At 45.8% G+C, this 16927-nt stretch overlaps 1 protein-coding gene across 4 annotated transcripts in view; it reads left to right on the top strand.

The window, feature by feature from the left end:
* GNG4 (G protein subunit gamma 4) overlaps positions 1-10842 on the top strand; it is a 61217-nt gene extending 50375 nt beyond the window's left edge. For 3 of the 4 annotated variants that reach the window (XM_032312163.1, XM_032312162.1, XM_032312160.1), the window contains exon 4: positions 9688-10839. In XM_032312163.1, the coding sequence (XP_032168054.1) occupies positions 9688-9816 (129 nt within the window). In that variant the 3' untranslated portion in view covers positions 9817-10839. Of the gene's footprint in view, positions 1-9687 lie in introns of all 4 variants that reach the window. The other variant, XM_032312161.1, reaches the window with a different exon arrangement.
* The last annotated feature ends 6085 nt before the right edge of the window (positions 10843-16927 follow it).

The following is a 16927-nucleotide window of genomic DNA, read 5'->3' as shown; positions in this document are numbered from 1 at the left end:
CCAGAGTACTTAAAGCTTTTTAATTAGGCAGATCAACAGAACAGAATAGGTAGTCCTAAATAAATCTAAATGTACTAGGAATTTGGAATATGATCCATATGGTATCTCAAATCAGTGGAGAACACATTATTTATAAATGCTGCTGGAAATTGCTAGCCCTTAGGAAAACAAACAAAGCTGCATACATCACTAATCTTATACAGATGAACTTCAGATGGATTGTATGTGTCTGCTTGGCTGCCATAACAACATAAACATAACATAAACCGCAAACTATGTGGCTTAAACCGAAATTTAATTTCTCACAGTCCAGAGCCTGGAAGTCCAAGATCAAGGTGCCAGTCACGTTGATGTCTGGTGAGGCCTCCGTGCTCATTGTGTCTTCAAGTGGCCGTCCCTCTGTGCTCGGGGAAGAGAGAGCTTGTGTCTGTTCTTCTTTTAAACATACCCAGGTCCATCAGATTAGGGAGTCCCATCCCCTTTTTTCCCTCATTTAACCTGAATTACCTCCCTGAAGGCCATATCTCCAAATAGTAACATTAGAGTTTATGGCTTCAACATAGGAAACAGGTCAGTCCCTAAGTTTGATCAAAGATTTTTTTTTTTTAAGATTTTATTTATTTGACAGACAAGAATGCAGAGAGGCAGGCAGAGAGAGAGAGGAAGGGAAGCAGGCTCCCTGCTGAGCAGAGACCCTGATGCAGGGCTCAATCCCAGGACCCTGAGATCATGACCTGAGCCAAAGGCAGAGGCTTAACCCACTGAGCCACCCAGGTGCCTCAAGATTTATTTTTTTTAAGAATTTATTTATTTATTTGGGGGCAGGAGGGACAGAGGCAGAGGGAAAAGCAGACTCCCTGCTGAGCAGAGAGTCCAATGCAGGGCTCCATCCAAGGACCCTGAGATCATGACCTGAGCTAATGGCAGACGTTTAACCGACTGAGCCACCCAGGCACCCCGATCAAAGATTTAAATATAACAAATAAGACCATAAAAATGGTGGAGAAATAGAAGAAAATGTTTTGGGTTTTTTTTTCAGAAGCAAATGTTTTTATTAATATTTGGGAGGGCCAATCATACCACAAAATCCACAGTTCATAACATAAAAGTTTTGACGGCATTTTAAAAAACTCGATATGGTAAAAATTTCTAGTCAACAAAACAAACACATTTGCATTTGTGTAACAAAGTGTTGGTGTCCCTAAACCTCTCTGAAATTTCTTTGACAATTCAATAAGAAAATATCCTCTTTTTTTTTAACTGTACAAACGAATAGGCAGCTTAAAATGGAGACCTATAAATGGTCAAAGATATGAAGAGACATTTACCTCCATAAATAAGAATTAGGCACAAAACAACACTGAGATCTGCTTAAAAAAAAAAATACTGAGACCCATACCGTTTTTGGTTTTGTTTTAGTATTGTTGACACACAAATGGGACATTAGTTTCAGCTGTACAATATAGTGGCTCAACTTCTCTGTGTGTAATGTTGTGCTCCCCACGAGTGTAGCTACCGTCTGTGACCAGACAGCACCATTACAGTACCACTGACTGTGTGCCCTGGGCCAGGAGCCAAATGCAAAAGATGACCCTGTCTGCTGTGCCTTTATTTCCTTGACTTACTCATTCTGTAACGGGAAGCCTGTGTCTCCCACTCCCCTTCACCATTTGACCCCACCCCCTCTGGTAACCATCAGTTTGTTGCCTTTGATTCTGTTGCTTCTTGTTTATTCTTTTGTTTATTTAGGTGCACATATGAGTCATATCATGTGGCATTTGTCTTTTTCAGTCTGACTTATTTCGTTTACCATAATAGCTTCTAGGTCCATCCACGTTGTCGCAATTGGCCTGACTCTTTTATCTGGCTGAGTAGCATGCCATCGTGTGTGTATACACACATCTTCCTTATCCCTTCTTCTATCAGTGGACACTCAGGTTGCTTCCATATCTTGGCTACTGTAAGACTGTTAATGTTTTTAATCTTCGATGAAATCCACTGTCATCGGCTGTGAAGTGAGAGGTTCTTGATGGTTGGAGTAGACCCTGATACAGTCTTCTAGAAGGATAGTTCGGAATGTGTATCAAAATGTTTATTGTGCATTCTCTTGACGCCAGTGTTCTCACATCTAGAAGTTTACCCAGAGACTCTCTCACAAATAATGAAGGGAAGTACGAATTTCATCAGCGTGCTCGTATAATGTCGACAAATTGTAATTTTTGACTGCCTATCAACAGGGCTTGGTTAAGTAAGTCAGGTAGAGACCATGTTACACTACATTATCATCCTAAACAATGACGTGCATCTGTGTGTACTGAGTGAACAAAAAAGCACATTACAGAGCAGCGTAGGAAATTATATGTAGAAAGAGGAACAGTGAGATATCTGAAAAGACGTTCACCAAAGCACAGTCTCCAAGTGGCAATTGATTTTTTGCTTCTAGCTTTGAACTTTTTAGGGCAATTTTATGAACAAATAAGGATTATTATTGTGAAGACAAGAAAGCTGTTTCAAAATTAAAATTCTGCATAGGAATCACCTCTTCCCTGGAGTTGCCACCAACCCCTGAGGACCCAGTTAGCATTCCCTCCTCTGACTTTATTGTCATTTATATAGTGTGATGGTCCGTGAAGAAGAAAGAGGGTGCCATGTGAGGTGGCCGCACATTACAGTAAACAGAAAGAGACCCTTTCTGTCCTTCCCACATAGTTCCTCTCTAGCACATTATCTGCAAGTACACTGTCCATTTTGGGTTTTTTTTTTCTCATTTTGTATACAATCTGTATATTCCTCCTCATTCCCTTAGGGACTAGTAGCCAGATGCAAAATATGACCATATTCTCATGGAAACACACTGCATAAAAAGCATCAGTTACATTCCAGATGTAAGTGTAAATAAGGTCAGGATTATCTTTTCTACTTGTCCTGCCCATCAGCTTGGACAACGCAGGGATGCTGAGTGGAACCGAACAGTAAGCGCACAGAAGTTTGCTGGGACAGACCTTTGGGCGTCAGCCTTATGACTCTTGCTTCACACTTATATTTGAACCAGAGATTTTTTTTCCCCTCGTAATTCTTCTCACAGATAAGTCTTTCACATGTCTTCCCCTCTTTGTTTGTTTGTTTCTAGCCCTTCTAAGAGTCATGACAACCCTACTGGTTTGTGAGTTCTTAAAAATTTTTTTTGCAATGTTCCAAGAGTCATTGTTTATGCACCACACCCAGTGCTCCATGCAATCTGTGTCCTCCATAATGCCCACCACCAGGCTCACCCAACCCCCCATCCCCTTCCCCTCTAAAACCCTTGGATTGTTTCTCAGAGTCCACAGTCTCATGGTTCGTCTCCCCCTCCAATTTGACCCAACTCACTTCTCTCCTTCACCCAGTGTCCTCTGTGTTATTCCTTATGCTCCACAAGTGAGCAAAACCATATGATAATTGATTCTCTCTGCTTGACTTATTTCACTCAGCATAATCTCTTCCAGTCCCATCCATGTTGATGCAAAAGTTGGGTATTCAGCCTTTCTGATGGAGACATAATACTCCATTGTATATATGGACCACATCTTCTTTGTCCATTTATCTGTTGAAGGGTATCTCAGATATTTCCACAGTTTAGCTATTGTGGCCATTGCTGCTATAAACATTGGGGTACAGGTGGCCCTTCTTTTCACTACATCTGTATCTTTGGGGTAAATACCCAGGAGTGCAATTGCAGGGTCATAGGAAAGCTCTATTTTTAATTTCTTAAGGAATCTCCACACTGTTTTCCAAAGTGGCTTCACCAACTTGCATTCCCACCAGCAGTGTAAGAGGGTTCCCCTTTCTCCACATCCTCTCCAACACACGTTGTTTCCTGTCTTGCTAATTTTGGCCATTCTAACTGGTGTAAGGTGGTATCTCAATGTGGTTTTAATATGAATCTCCCTGATGGCTAGTGATGATGAACATTTTTTCTTGTGTCTGATAGCCATTTGTATATCTTCTCTGGAGAAGTGTCTGTTCATGTCTTCTGCCCATTTTTTGACATGATTATCTGTTTTGTGTGTGTTGAGTTTGAGGAGTTCTTTATAGATCCTGGATATCAGCCTTTGTCTGTAGTGTCATTTTGAATATCTTCTCCCATTCCGTGGGTTGCCTCTTTGTTTTGTTGACTGTTTCCTTTGCTGTGCAAAAGCTTTTGTTCTTGATGAAGTTCCAAAATTTCAATTTTACTTTTGATTGGGATGGCACTGAAAGTATAGATTCCTTTCCAAGAATGACATGTGTTCTTTAAGGTTTTATTTCTCCACAAGATAAAACACGCTGTGTTGAGTTTTCTAAAGCCAAACGAGAAAATTCTAAAGCAAAAGGCATTTTTTACTAAAACAGAAGACGAGTGAGGCTCAAATATCACGGTGTTTTCTGTGGAAAATTGAAGAACAAAATCAGGGAGCCTGTCATGTTCTGGTAGGTCACTGACAGCCAATTTAAAGCGTCCATAGCCGTCCAAGGAAGGGATAGAATCAAGTGATAAATGACGTGAAGGTTGAAAGAATGACATGTCTAAAAGAAAATAAATATAAATCACGTCCTGTGACCCAGCGCAAAGTCAAGCCGGTGCAAACAGATCTTGCCTTTCAAGCGTGTCTGGTCTGAACTTGGGTCCTGCCCCTTCATTGCTTCACCTTCTGCTAGTTTAGCAGAAACCTAACCCTTCTCTTGGGTTTCTTGTACTTTCCCAGAAACCTGTTCAGATGGTAACTGTCTACGGCCAGATTTAGAAAGAAATTCAAAGACAAGGGGCTAGGAATGAGTGATTCTAGAATAGCTCTCAGATCAAAGGAGAAAAATCTTTGAATTAAATCAAAGAGGAGAACAGAAGCAGGAGAACAAGAAGACAAAATGTGCATTTGAGAAAGGCAAGGGACACTTCTAACTCGCGAGGATTTGGGTTGGGGGCACTGTGGGCATCCAGTTGCCCTAATAATTTCCGAGAAACTTCCTCGTGTCTGTTTGTCAGCGCCCTCCCAGAAAGCAGCCAAAGGAATAATGAAATACGAACATGCTGTATGTGTAATTGCACCCATTATGGTGCTTCGTCACAAACCTGCAGCTACTGCTGCTCCCGTTGACAGGACTGAAACCAAGTGCCTGAGTGTTTGTCTTGCCCAGAATGACACAGCTCATTAGTGCTGAATGCGGCTCAGTCAGACACAGTGTTTCCTGACTCACAATCCATTGCTTCCTCTCTAAGAGATGCCATAGCTTTCTAGAAACCCTGGAGCCCAGAACCTCCCTGTTATGTCCATCTTCCACCTTTAAGTCCCAGAAACCTCTTGAGTGACTCACTGCTTCCTGTCACCAAATAAATTACTTTTTCGGTAAACTTGCAAAATGGTTGAATTAGGAATTACTTTGTGGAAAATTGGGATATATCAAAACTAAGAGATGGTCGGAGTCATATAGGATATGCGCCAACCTGTTGCAAGGGTTTGGTTGAGATTCATGGTGGATCTGGTCATTTAATCAGTGAGGGCTTCCCTCTTCTGGCCATGAAGAACATGTATATCAACTCTAAGGTTCACTTGGAGATATTTAACTCTCCTCCAAGCGTCTTGGATTTACCTCTCAATGTGCAGTCATCTTCTCGTGTGTGGTGGGGAAACGTATGTGATGATAGCTCATCCGCCATTATGACGACTTGCCTTTAGAATTCAGAGAATTCATAATTCCATTATGTTATTCGTGTATTCACTTCTATCTTCCAGGCCACGCCCACTCCATATCCTCTAGGGATAACCTTACACACTCCCAACTGGTGGCTCTATCTGTGTCCTAGGACCCAATGATTGAAAATTGCCTATATTTATCTGGATCAATGCAGAATCATTGCTGGGATCCACTAGAAGCCTAGTGTCTTAGCCCACTCATAACTGCTGTAACAGAGTCCCATAGACCTGTGGCTTAAATAACAGAAATTCATTTCTCACAGCTCTGCAAGCTGGGAAGTTCAAGATCACAAGGCCAATGCGGTCAGGCTCTGGTGGAAGCTTTCTTCCAGGTTTACAGATGGCCCCACCTTGCTGTGACCTGACATGGTGGGCGGAGAAGCTTCTCTCTCGCATCTCTTCTTGCAGAGGCACTAGTCCTACTCATCAAGGTTCAACCCTCATGACCTGATGACCTTCCAAAGGCCCCACCTCCAAATATGTCGAGATTAAGGCTTCCTCGTTTGGATTGGGGTTGGGCAGACACAAACGTTCAGTTTACAGCGTCATAATATGCAAGTATCTTGAGCACGTGCTTAGGAACTGGTGCATTAATCTCAAATACTTCCCAACATTCAAAGAAAGAAAAAAAATCACAAGGATTCACTCGGGGGCACCTGCTCAGACTTTAGAGGTGAGAGATAATTCCTGTAATGTCCTGATGGTTCTACCGGGGAAAATCAGCAGATGACTTCTTCTGTTGCAAGTGTGCACCACGTTTGACCTTGTAAAAGATGCTGTTGTTGCACCACGGGGCAGGGGTTGTAGGGAGGGCAGGGAAGCAGGAGGGCGGAACCCGGCTGGGCTCTCCACAATAATCCTGCTCTGTTTTCTTGGGGTGGAGAGAGGAACAGGCATAACCATAAAAGATGCTTGAAATTGATTCCAAGTAGTATTGTTAAATAGATTGGGCTTGCTGAGGAATAGGTGTGAGTTGCTCTGCTTGAGATGCAAAGGATAAATGCAGTGGGAGTCACAGCCAGAATAGTAATTATGTTATCTGTCTTGTGGAGGAGTTTGACTATAGTAATTGCAACATTTTCTCCCATCATTGAAGCTTGTAATTATAGTGCAACTAACAGGATTATGTGCTAACTTGGGCTGTTTTAATCACCTCTTTTACTCTGAAATGCAATGGTAAAATTCCACAGTTGCTCCCAGGCTGCCGATTCTTTTCAACATCTGTTGTCTTGTAATAGCTCAATACTAAGGAGAAGAGGCAGAGACGCTCTGGGCATTTTACAGCAGAGGTCTTTAGGTAAAGCCGACTTCAGGCTTGAGGAGAAAGTGTAAACAGTAAGGGAGTTTTAAATTTCCAGCCCAAATAAAATTTTCTCTTTGAAAACAAATCACATGTTTTTTATTTCAAAGACGGCAGATGTTTTCTGCAGTTTGGCAATGCCCGCAGCCCATGTTTTATATGCATGGAAGGAAACTTTCAACTATAAAAATCAATCTAGGACAAATTAAGAAAACCCTTCCATGCAACCTAACAAGCAGGTTTGGGTTAATTAATGCCTGGATCTTAAGCTGTGAGTCAAGATGCCACCTTTCATATGTAAGACTCATTAAGATGTTCATTACTTATATTTATCCTTACAGATCCCATAACAGCCAACTTCAGGGGTTATCCAAATACTCTGCTTATGCAGGAATAAAGGAACATCGTACACTCTGTGAAACAAGAGGGCTGATAGCTGAGCTGGAAACCTCCCCTGATTCTTTGATTGTAGGATGACTTGTGCACTCTTAAGAATGTTTCAACAAAACGAGGGCATCCAGGATGTAAATATTGCATGGAACCAAACCAGATCTGCCCATTTGGTCTCGCATTGGGCGCTTATCACTTGGCACCAATACAGTGCCCATCAGGTACTCATTCCTGTTGCGCAGGTGCCCGGACAGGACTCCGCCATCCAGTGGGACTGTAGTTATCACTCAGCAAGTGCATCTGTGGTCCTAAAACCGGCAGCAAAAGTAGGCAATCGAAGAACAGCCTGTTTCCCTGAAAGAAAAATTGTGGAACCAAGTGCAATATCACCTTTAGAGGTGACAGAAAATTCTCTAGATTAGATCTGCTGAAAACCAGCAGGGCCAGACATGAACAGCTTAGCTGTGTGGGCAGCGGAGACACTGATGGGAGGCAGGAACAGCCTAGCCCCATCCCTCATTCACCCAGCCGTCCTACAAGCCTCGTTTTTTTAAATTGAATTATAGCTGACATACAGTGTTCTATTCGTTTCAAGTGTGAGTGATTGCACAATTCTGTACATTACAAAATACCTCAATAAGTGTAGTTACCGTCTGTCACCATAGGGTGTTATTAAAATATTATTTGACTGTATTCCCTACACAATACTTTTCAGCACCGTGACTGTTTTATAACTGGAGGTTGGCACCTCCAGAGCTACATTTTTTGGGGCTCCTTCCTGGAATGCCTGGGTCTAACATGCTGGTGCACGGTCCAGCGTCCACGGCCCCCAGCAGGGCGCCCCCTTGTGGTCAGTCTCAGGAAATGGAACTGTTCCAATTCCCCCGTGAAGGGTGTTAAGCCTGTGAACACGGGTGATGATCCAGGGGAAGGAAGCTGTAATTACAGTTTAGCGACCTAACTTCGGGTGAGCTGGATCGTGCTAAAAGGTAAACAGAGATACATTAAAGCTTTTCTTTTTTTTTTTTAATTTATTTATTTAAGAGAGAGAGGAAACATGAGCAGGGGTGGAGTGCAGAGGGAGAAGGAGAGGCAGGCTCCCCATTAACCAGAAGGCCCAACGCAGGGCTTGATCCCAGGACCTGAGATCTTGCCCTGGGCGGGGGTAAATTCCTTTATTTGGGGGGTAAATTCCTTATACATCTCTACCAGAATTGTTTGTAGGAGTCCAGCCACTGCTAAATCAGGTCTGGGCTGGAAATCAGAAGAAAAATTCCCGGAAAATTTTGGAAGGTAGGTCAGTCTTTAAAACCTGGAGAGAATGTGTGTGGCTTGTATACACTGGGGATTCTAAGACATTTTTTCATTCATTTATGGAATGTTTCTAACATTCTAGGAAGGATTTAGACATTGAGTGCCCCGAAAGGATCTCATTTGACTGCTGGATGCTTAGCTCCGCCTCTAATAAGCCCTTGCAGGCAGGGTGACCTATTTGGCCGGATGCATCAACACAGGCCATTCATTTGCCAAGCACGTGACCCAGATGCCGGGTGAAAGGAGCTGGTAGCTTCATCTTCCTATTAGGGAGCGGGGTTGGGCCCTTTGCTGGCTCCCACCCAGCCCCTCCTCTAGAACCCCAGGCTTGAACAAGGGGGATAGCTCAGTGCACCCCTACCATGTGTCCGCATGCTTCAGGTGAGACTGGAAGGAAAGTGAAGGGGAAGGAGATTTCTGGTCCCATGCAATTCCCTGCACATGGGGTGAGGGGGAGGCGGTGGCCTTTGTGAGTTAAGGTGTGTGCTTGGAGTACGTAGTTCCTATATGTGATACATACAATACACTGATAATATGTGTTCTCTTGGGGAAAATGAAGTGTCTCTCTGTGCTGGTCACGAGAGTGGATTGCAATCAAACAACAAATAACAATAACAAACACAATCACACAGGCTTGGCCAGGCCCAGCGCTCCACTTTATTCATCTGTACACGGTTTAGCGGAGTCGTTGTGAAGCTAACGACCCAGGGCCTCCACTCATCAGTAGAACAAGGATGTCTGGGCCTTCCCATTCCTCTTCAGAGGTTGTTCCTGCACCCCCGGGCCACACCTCCTCCCATCCAGGCACGTTTTCAACCCTGTCTCCTTGGGTTTGCACAGACCCTCTCTCCAGGCTGGCCTTGTCTTTGGCAGTGCACACCGCCCGCCTGTCCTTGGCCATATCCACACGGACGCCTCTGCACCAGACCCACCATGAACTGGCTTTTAACCCCTGTGCTGTGTCCCCTGCAGGTCTCCCAGGCAGCCGCAGACCTCCTGGCCTACTGTGAAGCCCACGTACGTGAGGACCCTCTCATCATCCCAGTGCCTGCGTCGGAAAACCCCTTCCGAGAGAAGAAGTTCTTTTGTACCATCCTCTGACTCCATGAATTATGACGTGGCTCCTTTCCTGTCCTTAAATTCCCTGGTAGAGACCGCATGCTCTTAGCTATAGGGAGTCCCAGCCCACCCCGGCCCTCCCCAACCAGGATGGCGGGGACCTGCCTCTCTCCATTGGTTTTCTTCATTGTGTTCTATTTCATGCCTTCTTTTCATTCTCATGGTATTTCCATCACTGGCAAAGCAAATAGATCTTTTCGTAACCCAGTAACACATGTGCCAAGTGAAAATAAGTATGAGGCTAAGAGTTTAACTTTTTAAAGCATCAGTTCCCATTTTCAGTACTTCAAGTTCATACATTCCAGTGCTTAATTTATGGAAAAGAAAAACTGTACAATGCCCCCCCCCCGCATTCCCAATAATTCAGTAGCAAATTAGAGCATTTGGACCCACTGAGCTATGTGGATAAAGTTTTCATCTGGAAGTTCTCTCTCCTGCTTTTTCATTATCCTATGAGAAAGGAAATAACCCACAGCATCAGATGGGTTTCCTGATGTGTGTGGGGCCCAGACCCCGCCGAGGACAAGTCCCTGCTTCTCACTGATTACCACCGACCACTTTGGAGGGGTCTTTCTACAGATGTCGATGTTGGGGGACTGTTGTAGCAAGCCTCAGTGTCCGTGCGCACCACGACAGCCGTCTGTCTGTGTGCTCAAGCTGCGCCCACCGAGGGCTTCGTCTTCCCCTCCACGTGCCGTGTCTTCCTGCCCCTCTTACTCTGACTTCTCGTAGTTCTCACATGGCTCCATTAATAGGGACTTGCTCTGGGCACAGCCCAGGGCCCATGGGCTGTCACTGGAGTGGTCCCTGCCCCAGAGCGAGCCACAGGGCAGCTGCTGCTCTGCACCATCCGAGCATTGACTGTATTCACTTATTTAATCCTCTCACAATCCACAAATGCCACAAGAGTAGTCTGTTTTAAAGATAGGCAACCAGGGGCGCCTGGATGGCTTAGTGGGTTAAGCACTGACTCTTGATTTCGGCTCAGGTCATGATCTCAGGGTCCCGTGTTGGACTCCGTCCTCGGCAGGGGGGTCTGCTTGAGATTCTCTCTTCCTCTGCCTCTCACACCCCCACCCCCTGCTTGTTCTGTCTCTCTCTCTAATATAAGTGTAGCACACGTCTCTCCCCATCTTTGCCAGAAGGAGGCACATTGGGCCCAAGTAGCTCATGGAAAATGACAGACAGATATGTGGATGCCCCTGTGGGAGACTGGACAGCTTCTGGTTTTTCTACCCCGCCTAAAACAAAGTTGAAAGAGAATAAACCATGGGGGCAGAGAGCTCCTTGTCCAAGTTCACGCTCTTCTGTTGTAGAAACCACTGTACTCACTGGCTCTCACGGCAGCTGGCCATGTGATATGGGGCAAGCTATTGTGTGCCTGGAATGTTCTAACCTGCTAATTGGGGATAATGGTAATAACTCCTCCCGCCTTTCTCTTTGGGAGGCCACAGAGAGGTGCTACATAGATGAAAGCTCTGATTATCATTTAAAACAAATTATTAAAGGCTCCAACATAACATTGGCGGGAATGTATGACTTCAAAGTCACCGTGGTTCTGTTGGAGAGCCAAATATAATTTCAGATCAATTAATAACTTGCCACCTTGCAAATGGCTTCAGTACATGTTTATGCTTTGCCTCTTTTGTTGGAAGTGATTCTTCATTTCATTAAAGCTCACTGATGTCACCAGCGAGGTTAGGAAGCCGTATGCTCTAATGAGAGCAGAATTGTATGCGGCGTGTGATAATCAGACTTCAAACCCTTCCCTGTCTCAGTTGATGACCAGGAGCTCTTTCTTCTGTGGTCGATGTCAACATCATTAACCTGATAAAGGAAAGCACAATTCATAAAAGCACATCAGAGAAGCAGAGAAAGTGGGACAGCACAGAAGCCTGAGAAATCAGGTCAGGAAGAAACTGTGCTTCTCGCCTTCTTCCAGACTTTCTCTCCTTTGTATTCAGTTTCAGTCCCTCCCCTGTGTCACTCGCTTTTTCCTCTTCCTCTTCTCTCCCTTTCCTTCCTCCAGGAGATGCTCTCTTACCTTTGTGGTTGGCCCCTTCTAAAGTGTCCCTGAACTCGACGCCCCCTTGCTAAAGGCAAGGCCGTGCAATTGGGCTCCAAGGTACACAAACAGGTGGCTGACCCCCTCGCCCCACTAGCCGCTCACTGGGAGGCGAACCAAAGGGGCTGCGCCTGCTGTGGACGGTCGTCACTTTGTGTTCACGAGCTGGCTGTCCAGCGTCTGACCCCTCCTTCCTACAGGGGAAGATCACCCCTCACTAGACACACTAGGACTCCCTTTCACTGTGGGTGCTGAAGGGGGGAGGTCTTCCTGGCCTCAGGTGGACCCCCTGCTTGGACTCCTTTGCCTGGACCTATGAGCTCGGAGCAAGTGACACAGAAATGAGAAGACGCTGAGATTTGTTTTATGGGAGCTGCAGTGGTCCAGGGGCAGCAGTGGCCCAGCAGGGAGGCATCTAGGCCTGGCAGGTTGCAGGGATTCTGTGCCCAGAGCCAACAAGGACCAGGGACGGCAGAGCCCTGAGTAGACCATTCCCACTCCATTCCTCGGCCCCGCTAGCTGTCTCACCCTCTGCCCCCACCACATCCTCCTACGTCTCTTTCTTTCTAGCTTTCTGTCAATTCTCTAAGCCTCCAAGCTCCATCCAGTAAATTTCTTATTCCATAAGATAGCCTGGGTTGGATGTACATATTATATGATCTAAAAACCCCATTCCTGGGTTGGTACTTTACGGAAATGTGTGTATGTGCTCACCAAAAGAAAAGTACTAGAATGTTCCTAGAAGCGCTATTCAGGATAACCCAAAGCCGGAAAGCGCTCCAATGCCCACGTCGAATGGATAAATAAATTCTGGTATATTCCCACAGTGAAATCCTGGGCAGCAGTGGGAATAACGATCCCATAGCTCGACCCCACAGCATTGTGTGAGGCTCACGACATTGGGCACGTTCATACTACATGATTCCATTTATGTCAGCTGCAAAGCTCAGCAAAGCTAACCCAAGCTGTTGCAAGTGGGGAATATTAGTTACTCTCTGGAGGATGGGAATCAGAAGGGGCACAAGGGGAGCTTCTAGAATGTTCCGTGTGTCGATCTAGTTGCTAGTTACCTGAGTGTGTCCAGTTTGTGAAAATTCTCTGAGCTGTACACTTTGGATTGTGTACTTTTCTGTATGTATGTTATTCTTCAATAAAAGTTGGTTTGTGTGGCTAGCAATCAATAATCCTACTGGGGTTTGGGGGGGGTTTTGAGGGGCACTTAGTTCAATATTTTATTCCTCTTTAGGCAGAACATCAGTAATGGAGCAGGACTCTTAAGTGTATTTGGCAGCATTTTGGAATTTGAAATGCTTCTAATCCACAGCTCTCTGCGCAGAGAACCGGCTTTCAGCAGAATGCAGGCTGAAACGGGAACGGGGTATGGGCGTGTCTTTTGGAAAAACATGAGGAATCCTCCGGGGATTCCCACTTGGATCAGCCTCTCCGTAAATAAGAGGTACAACCTCTTGTTAGCCCCTCCTGCCTCCCGGCCAGAGGGGCTCCCGGTGTGAACAGAGGGGGTGGCCTGCCCCAAAACCCTATTACCACAGACCACCTGTGAAGGAAGAAACCACAGCAAAGGCACCAGCTGCACCTTCTGAATGCGGCCCCAGCCTCCTGGCCGCCCAGCCCACCAGCACCCGGGGGCAGAGAGGACTTCTTCAAGGCACTCCCACCCCAGGAGCTCGGGGGCCCCCTTCCAAGCCTCTGATCTTTTCTGAGGGCCCCACAGTGCTGTCTCCTTTGCTCTCCACTACCACGTGGCCACTGTCCTTGCAGAGAGTGAATATGAAATCTCAGGCTGATCCCAGAGTAGCTTCACGCTGGGACCCCACGACATGAGTCAGCAGGTCTCACATTTGATTCTGAGCTCCAGCCCCCGGAAAACGGCAGTGAGTCTACGAATGGTCGGCTGCCTCCCTCCGTCGGAGCCACAGGAGGGGAGCAGGCCGAAGGTCGGGGGAGTAGTGTTCTGGTGACTTCAAATTCGAGATGAAAACAATAATAATAGTGACAACAGCAGCAACAACAAATATTTTGACCTGGAAAGAATAGGGACTTGGAATTAGTTTAGACTCTCCGTGTACACTTCCGTTTCATTGAGCTCTTCACAGAGGGGAGCAGATCCCAGGTCACAGGTGGCCTTTACGGAGGATCAGGACGGTGCTCCCTTCCCCGCCCGCAAGGGCTTCACGTCCAGGGCAGCACTGCTCTGCCTTGCCCCAGAGGGGCAGCCACGAGCAGCAGTGGGAGACAAGAAGCTGGGCATCTGCCAGTCTTAATACTCCTAAGATAAGTATGCGTGACCAGTGTCACCTGCCGCTGGTCAGAACCAGCCATCTCACAGTTTCTAATAAAACACTTGCACTTGATTCTCTGTTAGCTCTAAGTCAGTCACCAACTGGTAAAATTTTCAAGCCCATGTGTGATGTTACTCTAACCTTCAAAGATTCACCACTGACAGGGTGGCCTCCAGGCCCTTCTGGCTCTGCCCCGCCCCCCACATTCCCAGACTCGCGTACACACCTCACCCCCCTTCAAAACCCGTGCCCATCCCCACGGCCATTACTCTAGCCCGCCTCACACCAGCCTGTTCCCTGCTGCCAAAGGGCCTTTGCACCTGCTGTTCCCTCTGCCTAGCCCTCTTCACTCTCCTTCCGCCAGGTCTACTTACTTTTTAGATCTGAACTTGAATATCCCTGAGGGCTCACACCTTCTCTGACCTCTCTGACCAAGTCAACTGTATTTATAGCTTCTTGCACAGTGAAGCTCTACTTACAATGCCTGCCGTTGTTGGGATTTTACGTTTGAATATGTGATCACTCAGTTCCCCATGTGCTCCCCCAGCTGTGTTGTAAACTCGGTGAGGGAGAGACATTTACTCACCCCTATAGTCTCAGCACCTAACAGACCAGCCGGCACAGGAGAGACACTCAGTATTATCCCAACAAATGTTGCTGGTCATTTCTTGACACCAAGTGCTTCTCTCTAACCCCTGAACAAAGCTTCAGAAGACCCTGTGAAGGGGAGGAGGGAGGGAAACCATTATTTGGGGAGTGCTCGCCTCCACCAGGCACCAAGCAAAGGAGTTAAACGTCATGCCACTGCCTGGAGTCAAACCAAGAGCTTCCGAGACAAGTCTCTCCTCTCCGCCACCCCGCATTAAAAAAATGAAGGCCACTAGGCTTGATTCAGACTCTTAACTTTATGGTAAGGTCACACTTTGTGGCTGTTTAAAAACCATGCAGCACCTGAGTGCTGTAAAATCTCCCTGAACTCTGGTTTCATTGGGGTGATCAAGGTCAGGGTTGGGCTGCGGCTGGGTCAGCAAGGGAAGAACAGCCGGACAAGGAAGGAAACATTGTCCCAGGAGCACAAAGTCACACGAGTCAGCCTCGTCCACTCCCAACACCCATTGTTTGGAGTAGGGGGTATTCAAGTGTTCCTGTGAGAAAAAGCAACCTATTATTACCATGGCCAGGTGTGTGCACAAGTATTAGTTGTCTGACTCTTTTCTCCAAATTATTTGGTGAAATTCTTATCATTTATTTGGAGTTTTTACATTTTTTATTATTCTTTCTTTTCTCTTTTGCTTTTAAGTGAGATTAGATTTTATCCAACTCAATTTAAGAATAAGCCAATCCCGGGCACCTGGGTGGCTCAGTGGGTTAAGCCTCTGTCTTCGGCTCAGGTCATGATCTCAGGGTTCTGGGATCGAGCCCCGTATCCGGCTCTCTGCTCGGCGGGGAGCCTGCTTCCTTCTCTCTCTGCCTGCCTCTCTGCCTACTTGTGATCTCTGTCAAATAAATAAATAAAATCTTTAAAAAAAAAAAAAAAAAGAAGAAGAAGAAGAAGAAGGGCAGAATAAAGGATACCCATATCCCCAATAAAGTCAGTGCTTTGTAGCTGATGCTGCTTTTATCAGATCTGCTTCCTGATCAGGGAACTTGATTCAGCTTAGCCCTTGCTGGTCTCTGACACCAGAAGTACAGACCCCTAATGGCTCATCTTGCTTCAGCTAAAATGATGTTAAGAACAGGACAATACAGAAGGAAAGGAGGGATCCCACTTGGTAGACAAATAAGGATCAAGCCAGGAGTTCTGTTAGGAGATTAAAAAAAATGGAGCACTGTGTGTTGTACATAAACAATAAATCTTGGAACACTACGTCAAAAACTAATGTATGGTGGCCAACGTAACATAATTTTTAAAAAGGCAAAACAAAACAAAGCAAAAACAGAGGCTTAAGGAACATGGCTTTGAAGTCAGAGGGACTCAGGTTCAAATCCTGACTCTCACTTACTAGCTCGGCACTGCACTGTGCTCTCACTCCTTCAAGTAGAATGAGTGTAACAACCCCTGTTTCACATGGGACTCTAGAACATTCGGTGAAGTAACATGGCTATTTAACTCTGCCCGGGGTATAACACATGCTTGATAAATAGGGACTAAACTATATTTACCCTGTTCACCATCGGTGTGGACACAAGACCAGATAGAGACTCCGAATTTAAAATAAGACTGACATTTACCAAAATGCACTGAAATAAAGAGAAGGTAAAACTTATTAGCCAGTGAGGGGATGTCCATTAGTCACCATGGTGAGTGTAATCTTTTTTTTTTTTTTTAAAGATTTTATTTATCTATTTGACAGAGAGAGATCACAAGTAGATGGAGAGGCAGGCAGAGAGAGAGATAGAGGGAAGCAGGCTCCCTGCTGAGCAGAGAACCCAATGCGGGACTTGATCCCAGGACCCTGAGATCATGACCTGAGCCGAAGGCAGTGGCTTAACCCATGAGCCACCCAGGCGCCCTGGTGAGTGTAATCTTAATCCCAGTCACCTGTTTCCCCCAACCCCCAGCCATCTCCCTCTGGTAACCTTCTGTTCTCTATAGTTTAGAGTCTGTTTTTTGGTTGGTCTCCTTTTGTGTTGTCATTTGTTTGTTTTATTTCTTAAACTCCACATATGAGTGAAATCCTATGGTATTTGTCTTTCTCTGACTGACTTCTTTCACTTGGCATCATAA

Source organism: Mustela erminea, chromosome 14 (genome assembly GCF_009829155.1).
Source record: "Mustela erminea isolate mMusErm1 chromosome 14, mMusErm1.Pri, whole genome shotgun sequence".
NCBI lineage: Eukaryota > Metazoa > Chordata > Mammalia > Carnivora > Mustelidae > Mustela > Mustela erminea.
The sequence above is the reverse complement of the archived record's forward strand: the minus strand, read 5'-3'. Positions and strand labels throughout refer to the sequence as shown.